At 45.0% G+C, this 19274-nt stretch overlaps 1 protein-coding gene across 13 annotated transcripts in view; it reads left to right on the top strand.

The window, feature by feature from the left end:
* The window catches only part of SCAPER (S-phase cyclin A associated protein in the ER), a 356135-nt gene continuing 336861 nt past the window's right edge, over positions 1-19274 (top strand). For 3 of the 13 annotated variants that reach the window (XM_043523920.1, XM_043523921.1, XM_043523927.1), the window contains exons 1-2: positions 2191-2367; positions 6521-6596. In XM_043523920.1, coding sequence (XP_043379855.1) covers positions 2312-2367; positions 6521-6596 — 132 coding nt within the window. In that variant the 5' untranslated portion in view covers positions 2191-2311. Of the gene's footprint in view, positions 55-2167; positions 2368-6520; positions 6597-19274 lie in introns of those variants that run through there. The other 10 variants (XM_043523922.1, XM_027830526.3, XM_027830528.3 and 7 more) reach the window with 6 other exon arrangements.

A 19274-nucleotide genomic window follows, 5' to 3' on the forward strand; every position in this document is an offset into this window, starting at 1 on the left:
CAGCAGATTCCCAGCAACGAAGCCAATGGAATGCTTAACAATAACCTCAAACAGGTAACATTGTCTGTTCTATCTGGTTTTTTTTACTAGAAGGTTGACATTTCTAAATTTTAATTTTGCTGCTTTTCAGCTAACAATTAATGTACCTTGATTTTCTGTTATTTTCTATTATGCATATAATTTTGTATTATTTCACTGTCAGAATAATGTAAACTGAGCAACAGTTCTGTGATAATTATAAAGAGCATAGTCTTATACTGTTCAAATATGAAGTATATGGACTTCAAGATAGTGATAATTTACTGAGTATCATTTACATTGCATTCTGAGTGTCGTTCTAAATGATTTATAACACCCTTCATTACGAAGGATTCAAGAATGTTTTTGAAATTTAAGACACTACAGACGTGATTTTCCGCTGCTTTACACTTAGTATAGCCATTTACACCTGGATGAACTGGTTATACACTACCACCATTCTGATTTGATATCAGATACTGGTACTATATATCAAATCAGAATGGTAGCATTCGGTATCACATGCTCAGGCAAGATACTAGGGAGGAGTGTAGAGAGGCAGATGAACTGAGATGTGGCAGCATACAAAACACAGCCATTTTGGGGTGTGGCAGAGGGGATGAGGAAGAACACAGAAACATGGTTGTTTACAGTTGTAGGGTATTGGGGACAGTGCACATATGTGGCCACACCCAGGTGTGGCAGTAGTGATAACACACAGCTGTGACTGCACTGAGGCATGGCGGAGGGAAGCATGCAGATGTGGCATGTCAGGCATGACAATGGTGTAGTGTAAAGACATAACTATGCTCAGGTGTGGCGGGGAGGGGAGGAACGCACAGACATCACTGTGCTGGGGACATGGTAGCATGGCTGTGCAAAGGTCTGTAAGGGGGCAATGAACAGATGTGGCTGTAAGAAGGCATGGTTGAGTGGCATGATGGAATGGTAAAACCATATTATAATGTTGAACCACAAGGTGGGATTGTGTGTGACATAGCTTACTTGAGCTGGTAACAGCTGTACCTGGCAGTGCATTAAAGTGTCTGAAAGAGAATACATCTCTTAGTATCTCCCTGATGGAAGTTCTGGAGTCAGTCCAAATCCGGTACAGAAGCCTGACCTGCTAGTAGCAGGCAGCCTTGCAATCTACTGTGTACAAGAAGTACACATGACACAGGGAAAGCAGACATGACAGTTGAGGGCAAGGGCAGAGAGAGCATACAGATGTAGTTCATGGGTGTGCTCAGGTATGGCAATGCGGGAGTGGACAGACATGGCCATGCTCAGGCATTGCAATAGGAAAGGCAAATAGACACGACTGTGCTCAGGCATGGCAGAATGGGAGCATACAGACATGGCTGTTGTCAGTTGTGGCAACGTGGAGGACACACGTGGCCATGGGATATGGAGAGTGCATTTAAAACAGTATTTTATTGTCACTCTTTTGTGTCCCCACACTACCACACTGGTGCTGTGTGACACTCTGAGACAACTACATGGTACTTAGTGATAATAAACCTTATTATTATTATGCATGAATTAATACAAATACATTTCACTGATTTTCCTTGCCTTCAGTTTCCTCACGGATGGGGAAAGTGGAAGATTCTGTCACTCCTATAGGTGCGAGATCACACCCGAGGCCTAAAAACCCGGTGTACGCAATACATCATTTCTGACTGAGGAGAGCTGCAAGTCATGTCCCCTCCTTGTGCCTCAGTTTCCCCATCTATAAAACGGGGGTGGCAATGCTTAGTTCCTTTGTCTATTGCTTTGAAATCTACAGATGAAAAGCACTATTTAAGAGCTAGGTATTATTATTATCTAGGCATTGGGCTACAGTGTGTGCGTTGAAGGGAGGGAAGGGCTGAGATGTACCACACAAGTCCCTCTACAGCCTGCACTCCATTCTGGCAGTGACAGCAGATCAACCCATTTTTAGTACCTTTTATCTATCCTGCCCCTCTCTATGCCAGGGTTCCTCCCTCCTCTGCCACTCTTCCATCAGAGTCCATTTGCCCTTTCTTAACCGCATCTCCAGCATCTTGTCCCCAGTGCTGCCTATCTGCTCCTCCCCTGCTTTGGATTCCTTTTGCCTCCTGCACAAACCCTAACCATCTCCCCCCTACCCCCGCCCTTCAAGCAGGTACTGGTAGCAACGGACTACGGGCAGACGTAGGGCAGCGCCTTCGCCGGCTCGTACTGAGCACGCGCAGGCGGCTCCGGCATGTTCCGACAAGCCGCGACGGGAGGCCCTTGCTGACTCTGCACCGGCCGCTGGCGGGATGAGATGACATCAGCTCGGCGGGACGCGCGCAGGCGGGACAACGCAGCAAAGAGGAGAGTGTAAGTGTGGGTCGCTTATTGCGCTCCGCGGAGTAAAGGGGAGGGGCGGCTTGCTAAGCCCGGGGGGGATAACAAGATGGCGGCTGGCCGGCCCGGTTCCTCTGCCGGAGCCGGCTGCCTCTCTCCATCACGGCGGGCGGGGCGCGGGGGATGGGCCTCCCTCCCCAGCGCTGGCGGCAGCACCTGCGGGGTCCGACAGACAAGGGGTTGCTGACAGCCTGACACCTGGCTCTGCTGCTGGGAGGGTGCGTGGGGCTGCCGCGCATAGGCTGCTGTGGGGACCCTGTACGCAGGGAGGGGAAGGGAGGCTTTCCCCGAAAGCGGGCCCGCTCTATAAACTCCTCCACCAGTTTTTCCAGTGAATGCATCCAATGAAGTGAGCTGTAGCTCACGAAAGCTTTTGCTCAAATAAATTTGTTAGTCTCTAAGGTGCCACAAGTACTCCTGTTCTTTTTCCTCTACCAGGGACCCTCCCCAAAGCCCCGCTCCCGTGCAGCGGTCCCTCGCATGGCTGGAGGCTGGGCTGTGTTGGGGGGTCCTGAGTGTGGAGGAGAGAGAGCTCTGCTCTGTGCTTGGGACCCCTTTGCTTAGCACTTACCGTGAAGTGAACTTTGCTCGGTTGTTTTGGGCTTCGGAAAAAATAATTTACCCACTTGCGCAAACGGCATCTAACTGTCTACCACTGGCGTCAGGTACACGTGATTAGTCTTGTTCAGAGGGCAGCTGGAACCCAGTTATCGACCAGAAGACTTTAGCGGTGTTAAGCAGGACTGGAGGCTCCAGTCTGGAGCCACCCTGAACTCTTACAGGATCATGTGGGAATTCAGTCTAACCCTCCAAGAACATCTTTAGAACAGCTGCTGTAATTTACGAGTTGATCCAAGTCCCAGGCTTGCGATCAGCCTAAACTCTGTGATGGTTCAGTGCACACCAGTTCTGGCATACCGTTACCAGCTGAGGCTTATAGTTAAAGGGGTGCAGTAAATTTAAAATAAATACTTCTGTTTTTTTTCTTACTAGAGTTACAAGGAACACCTGAGATTATTATTCATGAAAGAGAGAGGAGGAAGATTCCTTTATGTATTTGATAGCATTTTATGTGTAGTCATTTTCCCTGTTTCTGCGTATGTCTCGTCTTTTTGTTTTTGTGAAAGACCTACACACAGATAAGGGAGAAAGGAGAATTTGATTGTAAAATCTCAAAAACTGGCAGGAGGGACTTGAGCAAGAGTATTATTGGAAACTACTTAAAACTTTAGCTGATTAGGTTCTAAATTGATACTGTCACTTTTTAATAGGTGAGGACAGCAAGAAGAGTTATTGAACAGAATTTCTGTAGCTGTATCTTCATCACTGATTTAGATAATGGCATAGAGAGTAAGCTTATAAAGTTTGCGGACGATACCAAGCTGGGAGGGGTTGCAAGTACTTTGGAGGATAGGATTAAAATTTAAAATGGTCTGGACAAACTGGAGAAATGGTCTGAAGTAAATAGGATGAAATTCTATAAGGACAAATGCAAAGTACTCTATTTAGGAAGGAACAATCAGTTGCACACATACAAAATGGGAAATGACTGCCTAGGAAGGAGTACTGCAGAAAGGGATCTGGTGGTCATACTAGATCACAAGCTAAATATTAGTCAACAGTGTAACGCTGTTGCAAAAAAAAAACCAACAAACATCATTCTGGGATGTATTAGCAGGAGTATTATAAGCAAGACATGAGAAGTAATTCTTCCGCTCTATTCTGCGCTAATTAGGCCTCAACTGGAGTATTCTGTCCAGTTCTGGATGCCACATTTCAGGAAGGTTGTGGACAAATTGGAGAGAGTCCAGAGAAGAGCAATAAAAATGATTAAAGGTTTAGAAAACATGACCTATGAGGGAAGACTGAAAAATTTTGGTTTGTTTAGTCTGGAGAAGAGAAGATTGAGAGGGGACATAACAGTTTTCAAGTATATAAAAGGTTGTTACAAGGAAGAGGGAGAAAAATTGTTCTTCTTAACCTCTGAGGATAGGACAAGAAGCAACGGGCTTAAATTGCAGCAAGGGCATTTTACGTTGGACATTAGGAAAAACTTCCTAACTTTCAGGGTGGTTAAGCACTGGAATAAATTGCCTAGGGGGATTGTGGAATCTCCATCATTGGGGATTTTTAAGAGCAGGTTGGACAAACACCTGTCAGGGATGGTCTGGTAATACTTAATCCTGCCTTGAGTGCAGGGGACTGGACTAGATGACCTCTCGAGGTCCCTTTCAGTTCTATGATTCTATGAAATGGGCAGTACAGCATAATAGATACTGATGTACATGGCAGTGATTGGAAACTGCTGTTATAGGTTCTTGATATCAGGGTCTCTTGTCCTTAAGTGATTGCCAAAATTTAAAGCGACACAGTATTGTAAAATTTCCAAAGGCCCAAATTTCATCTAATTTAAATTTTTTAAATTTGATATGGGGGATGGGGTGGGGGGGGATTATCTTCAGCCTAACTTACTTTAAGGTGTAAAGGCATTTTCTGAATACTTACAGTGTTGAGGGTTCCTTCCCCTTCTTCATCCCTTGTTTTGCCATATTTTTTATTTCTCTGTGTTGCTCCATGTTATTGTGGGTGTCATGCTTCTGACATGTGCTGATCTTTTAAATAATGTTGATGCACAAGCACATTTTATTTTGACAAATCAAGTGTTTGTTTTTTTTTAAACAAAAACAACCATGCTAATTTCACTTATCCTCAGACAGAGGCAGATTGTTTCAGTGTTTTCCGAATCACAAAAATAAAATCAGCACAGGGGAAAAAACCCTAGATTTTTTTAAAAAGAATGTATTTCAAATAATGGAGAGTAAAATGAAAGAAAGAATCTAGCAGTTACCTGATGGTTATTTTAAAAGCCTACATGACTTGCCCATGTTTTAAATATCTGTTTGAGTATACAGTATATACATTGAAACTTATACAAGCATAACATGGGATTCAAGATGTGGAAAGTTTGACGTACCAATCAGACAGCAGGGGAATGGCACAACTGTAGCTTAAAAAAAGGTACAGTACTGCCATTTAACAGTGATGCATAGGAATTGTTGCACTGGGTCAGACGCAAGGCCCCTAATTTAGAATCCTGTCTCTAACAGTGGTCAGTACCAGATGCTTCAGAGGAGGTGCTTGTCAAAGAGACAGTTTTGAAAATTTAGCATTTTATCTGTTGACATCATAGAGGGAGTCATTATCATATGACTACATAGAGGAAATACATTTACAACTTTTAAATATCATGACAATAAAAACCTAAAATTGGATTTTGTCATAATCTGCCGAAGATTCTTCGCAGTGTAAACAGTGAAAGCACATGTAGATTTACTGTGAAGCTGGCTTTAAGAAATATTTAATAAAACCTCATTTATTAAAAGATAATGTGTGTACCATCCTAAAGCAAGTAAAGAAATTCAGGGAAGCCCTTTTAAATAAATGCTTTATAAAGACCACTGATGTAAATCATTCACTTTAGCGGGACAGCAAGAATGAAAGAGCCCTGCAGGATCATGCCATAAAGGAATAATATGCTATTTTCCAAAACTGTGGAATACACAAAGGGCATACCCTTCTTAGAAGCGTAACCAAAAGAAAAAACAAAAAACTGATGTAGACTAGTTTGAAATTGCTGTTTTATTTGTAACCTAGATCTCTTTATTTCAATTGAGATGCCTCTGATGAGGCAGATGGGAAGTCCTGGACCTCAATATTACCTCTTCTAAAAAGGTTTTAGATTCCCATCATTTGTATTTTCCTGTTATATTAGGAACATATTTCCCAATACAGTTGATTTGAATCAATTTAGATATACTTCATGGCATTACTAATATATCTGCATGGAGATTTAAACTTTGCTATGGATTCCCTCTGTTAACCCTTTGATTTTTCTGCCAGATGTTTAGCTATCTTTTAATAAAAAATCCTTTTAAACTTTTGATAAGGCATTTAGTTGTACCTGTAGATTTAAACTGGCATGCATGATGTAAATGCTAGTTCATTTTCTAACTCTTTCAAAGATGATGAAATATTTATGTGTAGCATTAAAGTTAGAACATAGTTTTTTAAATATATATATGGCATAAAATAAAGTTAATGACTAGTTACATTTATTTTAACACAGGTATGAAAACTCCATGGGGTCAGCCAAAAATGTGATAAGTGAGACTGTTGATGTAGCAGAGAGTTATAACATGATGGTAAGTCACTCATGCAGTTCAACAGTGTTTTAAGATTTTTCTTGACCAAAAATAAATATTGTAGTTTGTTTGCAACTCTCAGCCCTTCTTCCCCCCACCCCGGCCTTAAATCAGTGGAAGTGCTCCTGGTGAGGATGCGCACCTCTGACAAAAGGAGGGTAGTGTGGGTGTCAACCACCACAGTAATTATTGCAGTGGCTGTAAGTTGACCTAACATAGGTCTACTTAAGTTTATAGTGTAGATGTGTCCTGAGTGCGGAAAGGGAAGGAGGTCCCTTAGTACTGTATCAAGCAGCCATTTCTCTATTATGTTCTGAGTGGTGATAGCAAAACAGCACATGGAGAATAGGAGCAGAATGTACAGAGACAGGAGCACAGGTGATAGTGGGTAGAAACAGAGGAGACAGATGGGCTGCAGAGGGAGGAGAGGGATAGTTTTTTGTTTGTTTTTTAATAGCCACTACAGCACCGTCCCCTATTGAACCTGGAATTGAAACCAGAATTCTTGAATCTCAGCATTCCTTTCCTGGAGCAAATAGATGTGAAACCTGCTAGTGCAGGGGTTCCCAAACTTGGTTCACGGCTTGTTCAGGGTAAGCCCCTGGCGGGCTGCAAGACGCTTTGTTTACCAGAGTGTCCGTAGGTATGGCTGCTCGCAGCTCCCATTGGCTGGGAACGGTGAACCGTGGCCACTGGGAACTGTGAGAGGCCGTACCTGTGGACGCTCAGGTAAACAAAGCGTCTCATGGCCTGTCAGGGGCTTAGCCTGAACAAACCGTGAATCAAGTTTGGGAACCCCTGCTCTACTGGCTAGTCTTCATAAAGGCTAACAGACTACTATTACCAATTACTCAGCTCACATTGTAGAAGTCTGGGCTGTGGATTAAAGGTGCGAACACTGCTGATGACCACATAGGGGGTCAATATGATTCCACATGGTGGATTTTTTTTTTAGTTTGCTTTTTAAAAAAAATTAGGAAATGACATTTAAAAAATCTACAGTAAAGGAACATTCAGATTGCAAAGTCAAGAACTCAAAAGTCAGTAAATGCCAGAATTAAGATTGCCATACAATTTCAATTTGGAAGGTGTACAGTGAATGCAGTTGGGGACTGCAGGTAGAAAAAATATAGTGTCACTTGGCTGAAAATTCTATCCCTACTTAGAATCATAGAATATCAGGGTTGGAAGGGACCTCAGAAGGTCATCTAGTCCAACCCCCTGCTCGAAGCAGGACCAAGTCCCAGTTAAATCATCCCAGCCAGGGCTTTGTCAAGCCTGACCTTAAAAACCTCTAAGGAAGGAGATTCTACCACCTCCCTAGGTAACGCATTCCAGTGTTTCACCACCCTCTTAGTGAAAAAGTTTTTCCTAATATCCAATCTAAACCTCCCCCACTGCAACTTGAGACCATTACTCCTTGTTCTGTCATCTGCTACCATTGAGAACAGTCTAGAGCCATCCTCTTTGGAACCCCCTTTCAGGTAGTTGAAAGCAGCTATCAAATCCCCCCTCATTCTTCTCTTCTGTAGACTAAACAATCCCAGCTCCCTCAGCCTCTCCTCATAAGTCATGTGTTCTAGACCCCTAATCATTTTTGTTGCCCTTCGCTGGACTCTCTCCAATTTATCCACATCCTTCTTGTAGTGTGGGGCCCAAAACTGGACACAGTACTCCAGATGAGGCCTCACCAATGTCGAATAGAGGGGAACGATCACGTCCCTCGATCTGCTCGCTATGCCCCTACTTATACATCCCAAAATGCCATTGGCCTTTTTGGCAACAAGGGCACACTGCTGACTCATATCCAGCTTGTCATCCACTGTCACCCCTAGGTCCTTTTCCGCAGAACTGCTGCCTAGCCATTCGGTCCCTAGTCTGTAGCGGTGCATTGGATTCTTCCGTCCTAAGTGCAGGACCCTGCACTTATCCTTATTGAACCTCATCAGATTTCTTTTGGCCCAATCCTCCAATTTGTCTAGGTCCTTCTGTATCCTATCCCTCCCCTCCAGCGTATCTACCACTCCTCCCAGTTTAGTATCATCCGCAAATTTGCTGAGAGTGCAATCCACACCATCCTCCAGATCATTTATGAAGATATTGAACAAAACCGGCCCCAGGACCGACCCCTGGGGCGCTCCACTTGACACCGGCTGCCAACTAGACATGGAGCCATTGATCACTACCCGTTGAGCCCGACAATCTAGCCAACTTTCTACCCACCTTATAGTGCATTCATCCAGGCCATACTTCCTTAACTTGCTGACAAGAATACTGTGGGAGACCGTGTCAAAAGCTTTGCTAAAGTCAAGAAACAATACATCCACTGCTTTCCCTTCATCCACAGAACCAGTAATCTCATCATAAAAGGCGATTAGATTAGTCAGGCATGACCTTCCCTTGGTGAATCCATGCTGGCTGTTCCTGATCACTTTCCTCTCATGCAAGTGCTTCAGGATTGATTCTTTGAGGACCTGCTCCATGATTTTTCCAGGGACTGAGGTGAGGCTGACTGGCCTGTAGTTCCCAGGATCCTCCTTCTTCCCTTTTTTAAAGATTGGCACTACATTAGCCTTTTTCCAGTCATCTGGGACTTCCCCCGTTCGCCACGAGTTTTCAAAGATAATGGCCAATGGCTCTGCAATCACAGCCGCCAATTCCTTCAGCACTCTCGGATGCAACTCGTCCGGCCCCATGGACTTGTGCACGTCCAGCTTTTCTAAATAGTCCCTAACCACCTCTATCTCCACAGAGGGCTGGCCATCTCTTCCCCATTTTGTGATGCCCAGCACAGCAGTCTGGGAGCTGACCTTGTTCGTGAAGACAGAGGCAAAAAAAGCATTGAGTACATTAGCTTTTTCCACATCCTCTGTCACTAGGTTGCCTCCCTCATTCATTAAGGGGCCCACACTTTCCTTGGCTTTCTTCTTGTTGCCAACATACCTGAAGAAATCCTTCTTGTTACTCTTGACATCTCTTGCTAGCTGCAGCTCCAGGTGCGATTTGGCCCTCCTGATATCATTCCTACATGCCCGAGCAATATTTTTATACTCTTCCCTGGTCATATGTCCAACCTTCCACTTCTTGTAAGCTTCTTTTTTATGTTTAAGATCCGCTAGGATTTCATTGTTAAGCCAAGCTGGTCGCCTGCCATATTTACTATTCTTTCGACTCATCGGGATGGTTTGTCCCTGTAACCTCAACAGGGATTCCTTGAAATACAGCCAGCTCTCCTGGACTCCTTTCCCCTTCATGTTAGTCCCCCAGGGGATCCTACCCATCCGTTCCCTGAGGGAGTCGAAGTCTGCTTTCCTGAAGTCCAGGGTCCGTATCCTGCTGCTTACCTTTCTTCCCTGCGTCAGGATCCTGAACTCAACCAACTCATGGTCACTGCCTCCCAGATTCCCATGCACTTTTGCTTCCCCCACTAATTCTACCCGGTTTGTGAGCAGCAGGTCAAGAAAAGCGCCCCCCCTAGTTGGCTCCTCTAGCACTTGCGCCAGGAAATTGTCCCCTACGCTTTCCAAAAACTTCCTGGATTGTCTATGCACCGCTGTATTGCTCTCCCAGCAGATATCAGGAAAATTAAAGTCACCCATGAGAATCAGGGCATGCGATCTAGTAGCTTCCGTGAGCTGCCGGAAGAAAGCCTCATCTACCTCATCCCCCTGGTCCGGTGGTCTATAGCAGACTCCCACCACTACATCACTCTTGTTGCACACACTTCTAAACTTAATCCAGAGACACTCAGGTTTTTCTACAGTTTCGTACCGGAGCTCTGAGCAGTCATACTGCTCCCTTACATACAGTGCTACTCCCCCACCTTTTCTGCCCTGCCTGTCCTTCCTGAACAGTTTATAACCATCCATGACAGTACTCCAGTCATGTGAGTTATCCCACCAAGTCTCTGTTATTCCGATCACGTCATAGTTCCTTGACATCACCAGGACCTCCAGTTCTCCCTGCTTGTTTCCAAGGCTTTGTGCATTCGTATATAAGCACTTGAGATAACCTGTTGATCGCCCCTCATTCCCTGTATGAGGCAGGAGCCCTCCCCTCACAGACATTCCTGCCTGTGCTTCCTCCCGGTATCCCGCTTTCCCACTTACCTCAGGGCTTTGGTCTCCTTCCCCCGGTGAACCTAGTTTAAAGCCCTCCTCACTAGGTTAGCCAGCCTGCTGGCAAAGATGCTCTTTCCTCTCTTCGTAAGATGGAGCCCGTCTCTGCCCAGCACTCCTCCTCCTTCATGGAACACCATCCCATGGTCAAAGAATCCAAAGCCTTCTCTCCGACACCACCTGCGTAGCCATTCGTTGACTTCCACGATTCGACGGTCCCTACCCAGGCCTTTTCCTTCCACGGGGAGGATGGACGAGAACACCACTTGCGCTTCAAACTCCTTTATCCTTCTTCCCAGAGCCACGTAGTCCGCAGTGATCCGCTCAAGGTCATTCTTGGCAGTATCATTGGTGCCCACGTGGAGAAGCAGGAAGGGGTAGCGATCCGAGGGCTTGATGAGTCTCGGCAGTCTCTCCGTCACATCGCGAATCTTAGCCCCTGGGAAGCAGCAGACTTCTCGGTTTTCCCGGTCAGGGCGGCAGATAGATGACTCAGTCCCCCGGAGGAGAGAGTTCCCGACCACCACCACCCGCCTCCTCCTCTTGGGAGTGGTGGTCGTGGAACCCCCAAGCTCAGGACATCGCATCTCATGCCTTCCAACCAGCGGAGTCTCCTTCTGCTTTCTCCCCCCAGACATATCATCTGGTCCACTCTCCGCAATGGTACCTGTGGAGAGAACATGAAAGCGGTTAGTTACCTGTGTCTGTGTTACTGGAACCCGGACATTCCGCTTTCTTCCTCTGGAGGTCACATGTTGCCAAGCTTCTTCACTGGCCTCTTGGCTCCTCTGTGCAACCTGCTCTATATCTTTAGAGCTTTGTGCCCCTAGAAGCCTATCCTGAGTTTTGTCCAGAAAATCCTCGGTTTCTCGTATGCAACGCAGGGTCGTTATCTGTTGCTCCAGACCTTCAATCTTCTTTTCCAATATGGAGACCAGCTTGCACTTTGTACAGACAAAGTCGCTTCTGTCCTGTGGAAGAAAGACAAACATGGCACATCCAGTGCAGGTCACAACAGCTGAACCCCCCCCTTCCATATCACCTTCCTACTGTGAGCTTCCTCAGAGCAGTTTGCAAGATGTAAGCCTCACTGGGCTCACTCCAGGCTAACTTCCAGGCAAACTCCTGCTGTGAGCTGCTCTGCTGTCCCCCGCTGCTCAGCTGGTTCGCGAAGCTCTGGCTATTTTTAAACAGCCAGGCTTCCCTGACACAAACAAACAGACAGCCCTAATGCCCGCCCCTTGCAGGCTAGCAGCCAATCAGGCACTCACTCAGGCTCTCACACTGCCCTCCCAGTTCTGCCAGAGTTCCTATGCAATGCTTGGCAAATCACTTTAACCAAATTTTTTATAAGTTGCCATTAATTTGTTGTTCCTAATTTTCTAGTTGCTGAACTTGAGACACCTGGGACAAGACTTGCAGAAGTGCTGAGTGCTCACAACTGCAATTTGAAGTTGACTGGAGCTGTGCTTTGAACTTACTGTAAAAAGTGCCATACAAATGCTAAGTACAGCGAAAAATCAGGCCCTGGGCATCTCAATTTCGGCACCCAAAATTAGTGGATGTTTTTAGTGTTGTAGCCGTGTTGGTCTCAGGATATTAGAGAGACAAGGTGTGTGAGGTAATATCTTTTATTGGACCAACTTCAGCTGGTGAAAAAGACAAGCTTTTGAGTTTACCCACTGCTCTTCCTCAGGTTTGGGAGAGATAGGTGGCAGTTAGCACCTCTGCCGCCGTAAGATAAAGGAGAGTTAGTGGGTTATAGATGGTTAGACAATGATGGGCCTAATAACGACACTGAATTTAAGGTTCATTATAACAAAGTTACGAATTTAAGCTCCGAGGCTTATTTTTGTTTAAGGCGTTGTGCAGGTTTCCTTTAAGTTTTTGTGAGTTTTGACCTGAATGTCTCTGTCCCTCTATTCTCCATCTGTAAAGTGGGGCTAATAATGCCACCTTGTGATAGTGGTGTGAAGACAGATCCATTAATGTCTGTGACCACTCAGGTACTTTGTTGAGCGCACCATAGAAAAGCCCATGAGAAATTTAGTGATTTATATATTCAGTTCAGGGTTTGGCTGATGTGTGATAAATTAGGCCTTGGGCTCTGCATTGTATGAAGAGGATAAGAAGAAATATTGAATAGCTGCCCATTCAGTGAACACCATTCCTGCTTTGCCTTGAATGAAGCAGGGGTCTTCTGAAAAATATAGTATGTGATCATGTAATTAAAGTCTTTATCTTAATGTATACTCACAAGGGGGCTAGATCAAGGTTGCTCAGGAAACCTTAAGTTTGACATTTCCTAACTTTTTTGAATGCTTGACTTTGTAACCTTAAAATTCTTTTAATATATTTTTTTATTTAATTTTACATATATATTAGAAGCATTTTTAAGAGTATCAAACTATATCATAAAATGTTGATAGTTACATTTGAGTCTTAGTAAGATTTTGCCTGCCTTGTCACAAACTACGTCGTTGTTTAGTTTGTACTGTAATTGTGCAGAGTTTTAGGGTATGTCCACACTGACAGAGTTCAGCGCTGGCAGTTACAGCGTTGCTCAGAGAGCACTGAAGGGAAACCACTGTTATGTGTTCACACTGTCAGCTGCCTGCACAATAGCGTGTTCACACTTGTGGCACTTGCAGTGGTATTTGGAGTGATGCACTCTGCGCAGCTATCCCACCAGAGCATCTCTTCCTCTTCTGCCGCTAAGAGTTGTGGGAAGGCGGAGGGGGTCGTGGGGCATCCTGGGTCCTGTCCCAATGCTCCGTGATGCATTGCTTCGTGTCCCAACCATCCCTGTGCTTCCGTCCGCATTTGGCGCCATCTTTCAACGGTTTGTGTACTGTACGCTCTGCTCTGCCTCTTCGGTCTGCAGGAATGGATCCCGCACTGTGGACCAATATGCTGCTCGCTCTCACTAACACGTCACAAGTGGCAGTGGAGTTATTTCTTAAACAACAAAGGCAAGAGCAGTTCGACATTGATCTTGCCATGCGTAATAGCTACGGCATGAGATTGCTTGTGGCATTCACGGAGGTGCTGACCACAGTGGAATGCCACTTTTGGGCTCGGGAAACAAGCACTGAGTGGTGGGATCACATTGTCATGCACGTCTGGGATGACGAGCAGTGGCTGCAGAACTTTTGGATGAGGAAACCCACATTCATGGGACTGTGTGATGAGCTCTCCTCAGCCCTGCGGTGCAAGGACATAAGAATGAGAGCTGCCCTGCCATTGGAGAAGTGCATGGCGATTGCACTGTGGAAGCTGGCTACTCCAGACTGCTACCGATCGGTTGCTAACCAGTTTGGGTGGGAAAGTTGACCGTTGGTCTTGTGTTGACAGACGTGTGCAGGGCCATTAATCGCATCCTGCTCCGAAAGACTGTGACTCTGGGCAACGTGTGTGATATTGTGGATGGCTTTGCACAGATGGGCTTCCCTAACTGTGGAGGAGCGATAGGTGTACATGTATTCCAATTCTGACACCAGACCACCTAGCCACTGAGTACATTAATTGGAAGGGGTATTTCTCAATCGTTCTCCTGGCGCTTGTGGATCACCATGGGCGTTTCACGGACATTAACGCAGGCTGGTCTGGAAAGGTACATGACGCACGCGTCTTTTGGAACACTGGCTGGTTCAGGAAGCTGCAGGCAGGGACTTTCTTCCCAGACCAGATCACCGCAGGGGAAGTTGAAATGCCCACTGTGATCCTGGGAGACCCTGCCTTCCCCTTAGTGCCATGGTTTATGAAACCATACATGGGGCACCTTGACAGCAGCAAGGATGGTTCAACAACAGCCTGAGAAAGTGCAAGAATGACTGTTGAGTGTGCTTCTGGCCATTTAAAGGCCTGCTGGCATTGCCTATATGGTAGGCTGGACCTGGCCGATGACAATATTCCTGTGCGTATAGCCGCGTGCTGTATGCTCCATAATATTTGTGAAAAGAAGGGTGAAAGCTTCACTCAGGGCTGGAGTGCGGAGGTCAGCGCCTGGAGGCTGAATTTGAACAGCCAGAGACAAAGGTTATTAGAGGGGCACAACACGGGGCCATAAGGATCAGGGATGCTTTGAGGCAGCAATTTGAAGCTGAAAACCTGTAATATTTTTTGCTATGCTTGGGAGTGCAGTGCTTGTAATGCTAGGAGGTGATTGTGATTGGTGCAGATGATGCACTATGAAGGTTTAAGAAAATAGCCTGTTGCTTTGCATGGCTCTGTTTGCTTTCAATTAATGGAATGAAGATTGCTTTCAAACCAACTGAATTCTTTTATTAAAAAACAACAACCGGAGGAGGGAGAGAGACATAAAAACACATCAGCACTGAGGGGGATAGGGGAAGGGAGGGTCCCAGGAGGAGGTGGGGTCCCGGGACGGTTAAAGATTTGTGTATGTCCAGGTATCATACCCAACCTTCTCCTTTGGAGTACAGTGCAGCGGGTACTGTACTTCAGCAGGGCTAAACTGCAGAGGGACAGGTGTTGAGTGCAGTGAGTACTGGGAGTCCGCAGTGCTGGACTGTGACGGGGGAGGAGTGGAATGTAGCGGATACAGACTGGAGCCAGGAGGTTGATAAGAATGTGCTGGTGGTGTCTGGGGGGGTGCATGGGAAAGAGTTTTGCTACAGCAGCTGCAGGGGAGGGCAGGCACAGAGCTGCTTGGTTTGCAGTGCTCATAGCACCTGGAGCGTGTCCACTTGGCCCTCCATAACGTTTAAGAGCCGTTCCATGGCTTTGTTCTGGCGTGCCACGTTCTCCTTTTGGTCACTCTTCTCGCTGTCCCGCCACTTCTTCAATTCTTGTTTTTCGGCTGCGGGGTGCTTCATCACATCACGCAGAAAGTCCTCTTCAGTTCTTCATGGCTGCTTTCTAATTCTGCGCAGCCGTTCAGCCAGCGATAACAAAGAGCGAGGCTGGGCTCCCAAGGTCATATCTGTAAAGCCAAAATGCAACATTTTACAGAAGCGGTATTGTTTGCAACACACAGACCACTGATTCAGTGATTTAAAACACAGCCACTATTCACATACCTATTACTAACTGACTGACCCCAGGCAAGCACACATGAGCCACAAGACCCCCAAAATAGTGAGTAACTGCAGGGGTAGGGGAAATCAGTGTTCCAGGACCGTACTGTACACTGGGCGCGTGGCTCTTGGGGAGAGCCAGCACAGTAAGGGGGGCCTGATAATCATGCCTGTCCCCACATTTTCCACAGGCTGTGTTAATTATGGAAGATATCTTGCCGCTGAGGGTGAGCAGGGAATCAAGGGAGGGTCTTCTCCAAGACTGCGGCTTCCACCCTGGCCCTTACGCAGCTTACCTGTGTGCTGCAGTGCTCACCCCTTCCCCTCCCTGTGGTGGCAGAGTGGCATGGGAAAGTTGCCGTTAATGGGGCAAGAAACAAAGCAGCTCTGCCAAAGAACCCGCAGCAGTGGATTGTCCAGTATCTCCATGAGAGTTTCCTGGAGATCTCTGAGGGAGATTCCCGTGAAGTGAGGGAGTCAATCAACACCTTGTTCTGCTGCTCAGCCTAGGCATGTGGTGGTACGCGCATCATACAGACACAGGCCTGATTTCTGCAACTCTCCTGCCCCCAACAACTCACTTCAGTGATTCCCAAAATCAAAGCCACTTGCCAGGGGTCTTTTCTCCTGTTTCTGCTTCGCCAAGCTCCGACAGATGTGACTGGCTAGGCTCCTCCGAGGTAGAGAAGATCTCCTGGCTGCATGCATCTCTGACCTCAGAGTTGTCCTCTGCCTCTAAGTCCCCCTCCACATCCTCCTCCCAGATTTCCTCCTCCTGGCTCGGTCCACTCTCGACTGGCATGCGAGTCACCGAAGTATCCACAATGGCCTTCGCATTGGAGATGAGGTCGCCGCCGAGTATCATGTCCAGCTCTTTGTAGAACTGGCAGCTCGTGGGTGCAGCAGCAGTTTGCCTCCCATGTCTTGTGGTAGGCGTTCCACAGCTCCTTCACTTTGACCCTGCAATGCAATGTGTCTCAGTTATGGCCCCTTTCTGTCATGCATCGTGAACTCTGTCCGTAGGTATTATAATTCCTACAGCTGGAACTAGACAACCTCCTGTCCCCAAATGCTGATGAGGTCCAGCAGCTTGGCATTGCTCCAAGCGGGGAATCGCCTGGTGTGTGGAGCAGGCATGGTCACTTGGAAGGATGCGCTGAGACCACTGCATGCGTCACCAAGCAAACAGGAAGGGGACTTTCAAAATTCCCAAGGAATTTAAGGGGTGGAGCTCATGGTTAGTCATCTGAGGGCTGGGCAGTTGAGTTCAAACCGATGACCAGAGAGGCGAGAACAGGCATTGTGGGACACCTCCTGGAGGCCAATCACAGTGCTGTAATTGACCAGTGTGTCTACACTGGCACCGCGGCACTGTAGCCCCAGTGCAGAAAGCTGTACGCCTCTCATCGGGGTGTTTTTTTTTTTACAGCGTTGCAACTGCAGTTTCTGCGCACTAAGTGGCTTGGTAGTGTGTACCACTTGGGAGTTACAACGCAGAAAGCTGCTGTACTGCACAGAAACTTGCCAGTGTAGATAAGGCCTTAGTATGTAACCATAATACAGGTGTGTGTTGCCAGTGTCAACATTTTCAGTGCTTAGAGGGACTTGCCAATGATAAGGAGTTGCCTGAACAAAGACCTGGTTAGCAACAACTAATTTATAACAACTTTTGCCTTCCAACCTTATTAACAGTTGGCTTTAAGTGATCTCTGGGTTGGAAAGCTAATGCTGAACAAGTTGGCAATTCCTGGACAAGTTGATTAGTTATATGAAGATCTGTTTTTGTTAATATTGGAGAACATTTTTGCTAAGCATTAAGAGGGACATCTAGAAATTTTGTGGTACAAGTTTATCATAGTTAATTATGATGGAAAACAAATCTGCATACAAACTCTACTTCTATTCTGTATGTATATTTTACCTTTATTTCTTTGAGCAGCCTGTTTTAATCCCAGTTAATGTATCTTCAAGAACAATATAAGTATTTTTCATAGTGAAATTTTGCAATGACGTAGCATTCTCAAAGTAACCAAATGAATAGATTTGTAAATGATGTTTTTGAAATATAAGAGGGAAATAAAAAAAAAGAAATGTCAGAATATGTCAGTTAATTATGAAATTCTCAAAGTCTAGTTCTTTACTGTTAAATTTAATTCTGCAAAGATGGTCTGTTGGTAGGGTAGTTTATCAAATAAAACATTTGTTAAAAAGGTATTGCATATATTTTTGATTTCAGTAGTACATGTGTAACTGAATGGAGGGCATAATGTTAGTTTCATATCTGACACTTCTTTTATACTATTAGGTGTTATCTTTAAAAGAGAACACAAGTTAATTATAAAAGTTTGATATGTTCTTTTATCTCTATAATTCTGATTAGTTTAAATCATATTTACCATAGCAAGTTGTAATACTGGAAATCATAAAATTAGAAATCTAAGTTTGGTACCTGCATCTCATTTAATTAAAGGATAAAACTGCTCTTTTAAAGAGTAATAAATGCTTTTCTCAAAGTGAAAACAAAATAAAATAATCTCAACTCCCCCCTCTCTCCCCCCCCCCCCCCCCGCCAATGCTGTTAGTAAAGATCAGGATTATTTTACAAGATATTTTACCTGAAGATGTGTTTTACTGGACTAATTTGGCAAATTCAGGTAAATCCTGAGCATACAAGAGTTGCACAACTTTTATCAGCACATGGAAATTGTAAAGTTAAGCAACTGATACAATGTTAAGTGAGTGTGAGGTGTAGCTCACGAAAGCTTATGCGCAAATAAATTGGTTAGTCTCTAAGGTGCCACAAGTACTCCTTTTCTTTCTGTGAATGTTACCATACTGTAATTATTTACATCGGCTTTCAACTGTATTTTTAAGAAATAGATCAAAGAAAGATTCTATTTTTAAATGGGTTTGATATTTGCATTTGCCCTCCATAAAATAAATATATGTAACCAAGATGTAAATTTTTAAACTCTACATGTAAATTAATATTTTTTGTTTAATTTCATGCACTTCTGTTAATGTCTGTTGGCTGCATTCCATTATGGTCCACCTCAATTTGACATTTACCATAAATGAGTGTCTTCAGTGATTTATAGCATAGGACACTTTCAGATCACTAAAAAGGAGTTCACAATTCTGTGTGATCTCCCAGAAGATAAATTCTTTATCATGAAACCACCAAGCATTGTGGGTGGGGCAGGGAAGAAAAAACATTATTTTCTTGGAGTATATAGGCTATGAAAGAGTTTCTGAGACCAGTTTCTTTTTTTATGTATTACTTTTATATTGTCTTGAGGGAATGCTAAGAAATGACATTTTTAATAGAGATTAAGGCATTTCTATTATGTGCCAGAGTCTGCTGTTCAAGAACCTTTAAAGAACACTTTGCAACAAGAGACTTTCAACAAATATTTTAAGTACCTTTTTAATCTGATGTAGCAATTTGCCAAAGTTTTACAAACAACAGGAATGGCACTGTTTACAATTCTAAGCCTTTTTGCAGTATTTTTTCCAATCCT

This window comes from Chelonia mydas, chromosome 10, assembly GCF_015237465.2.
Source record: "Chelonia mydas isolate rCheMyd1 chromosome 10, rCheMyd1.pri.v2, whole genome shotgun sequence".
Classification (NCBI taxonomy): Eukaryota; Metazoa; Chordata; order Testudines; family Cheloniidae; genus Chelonia; species Chelonia mydas.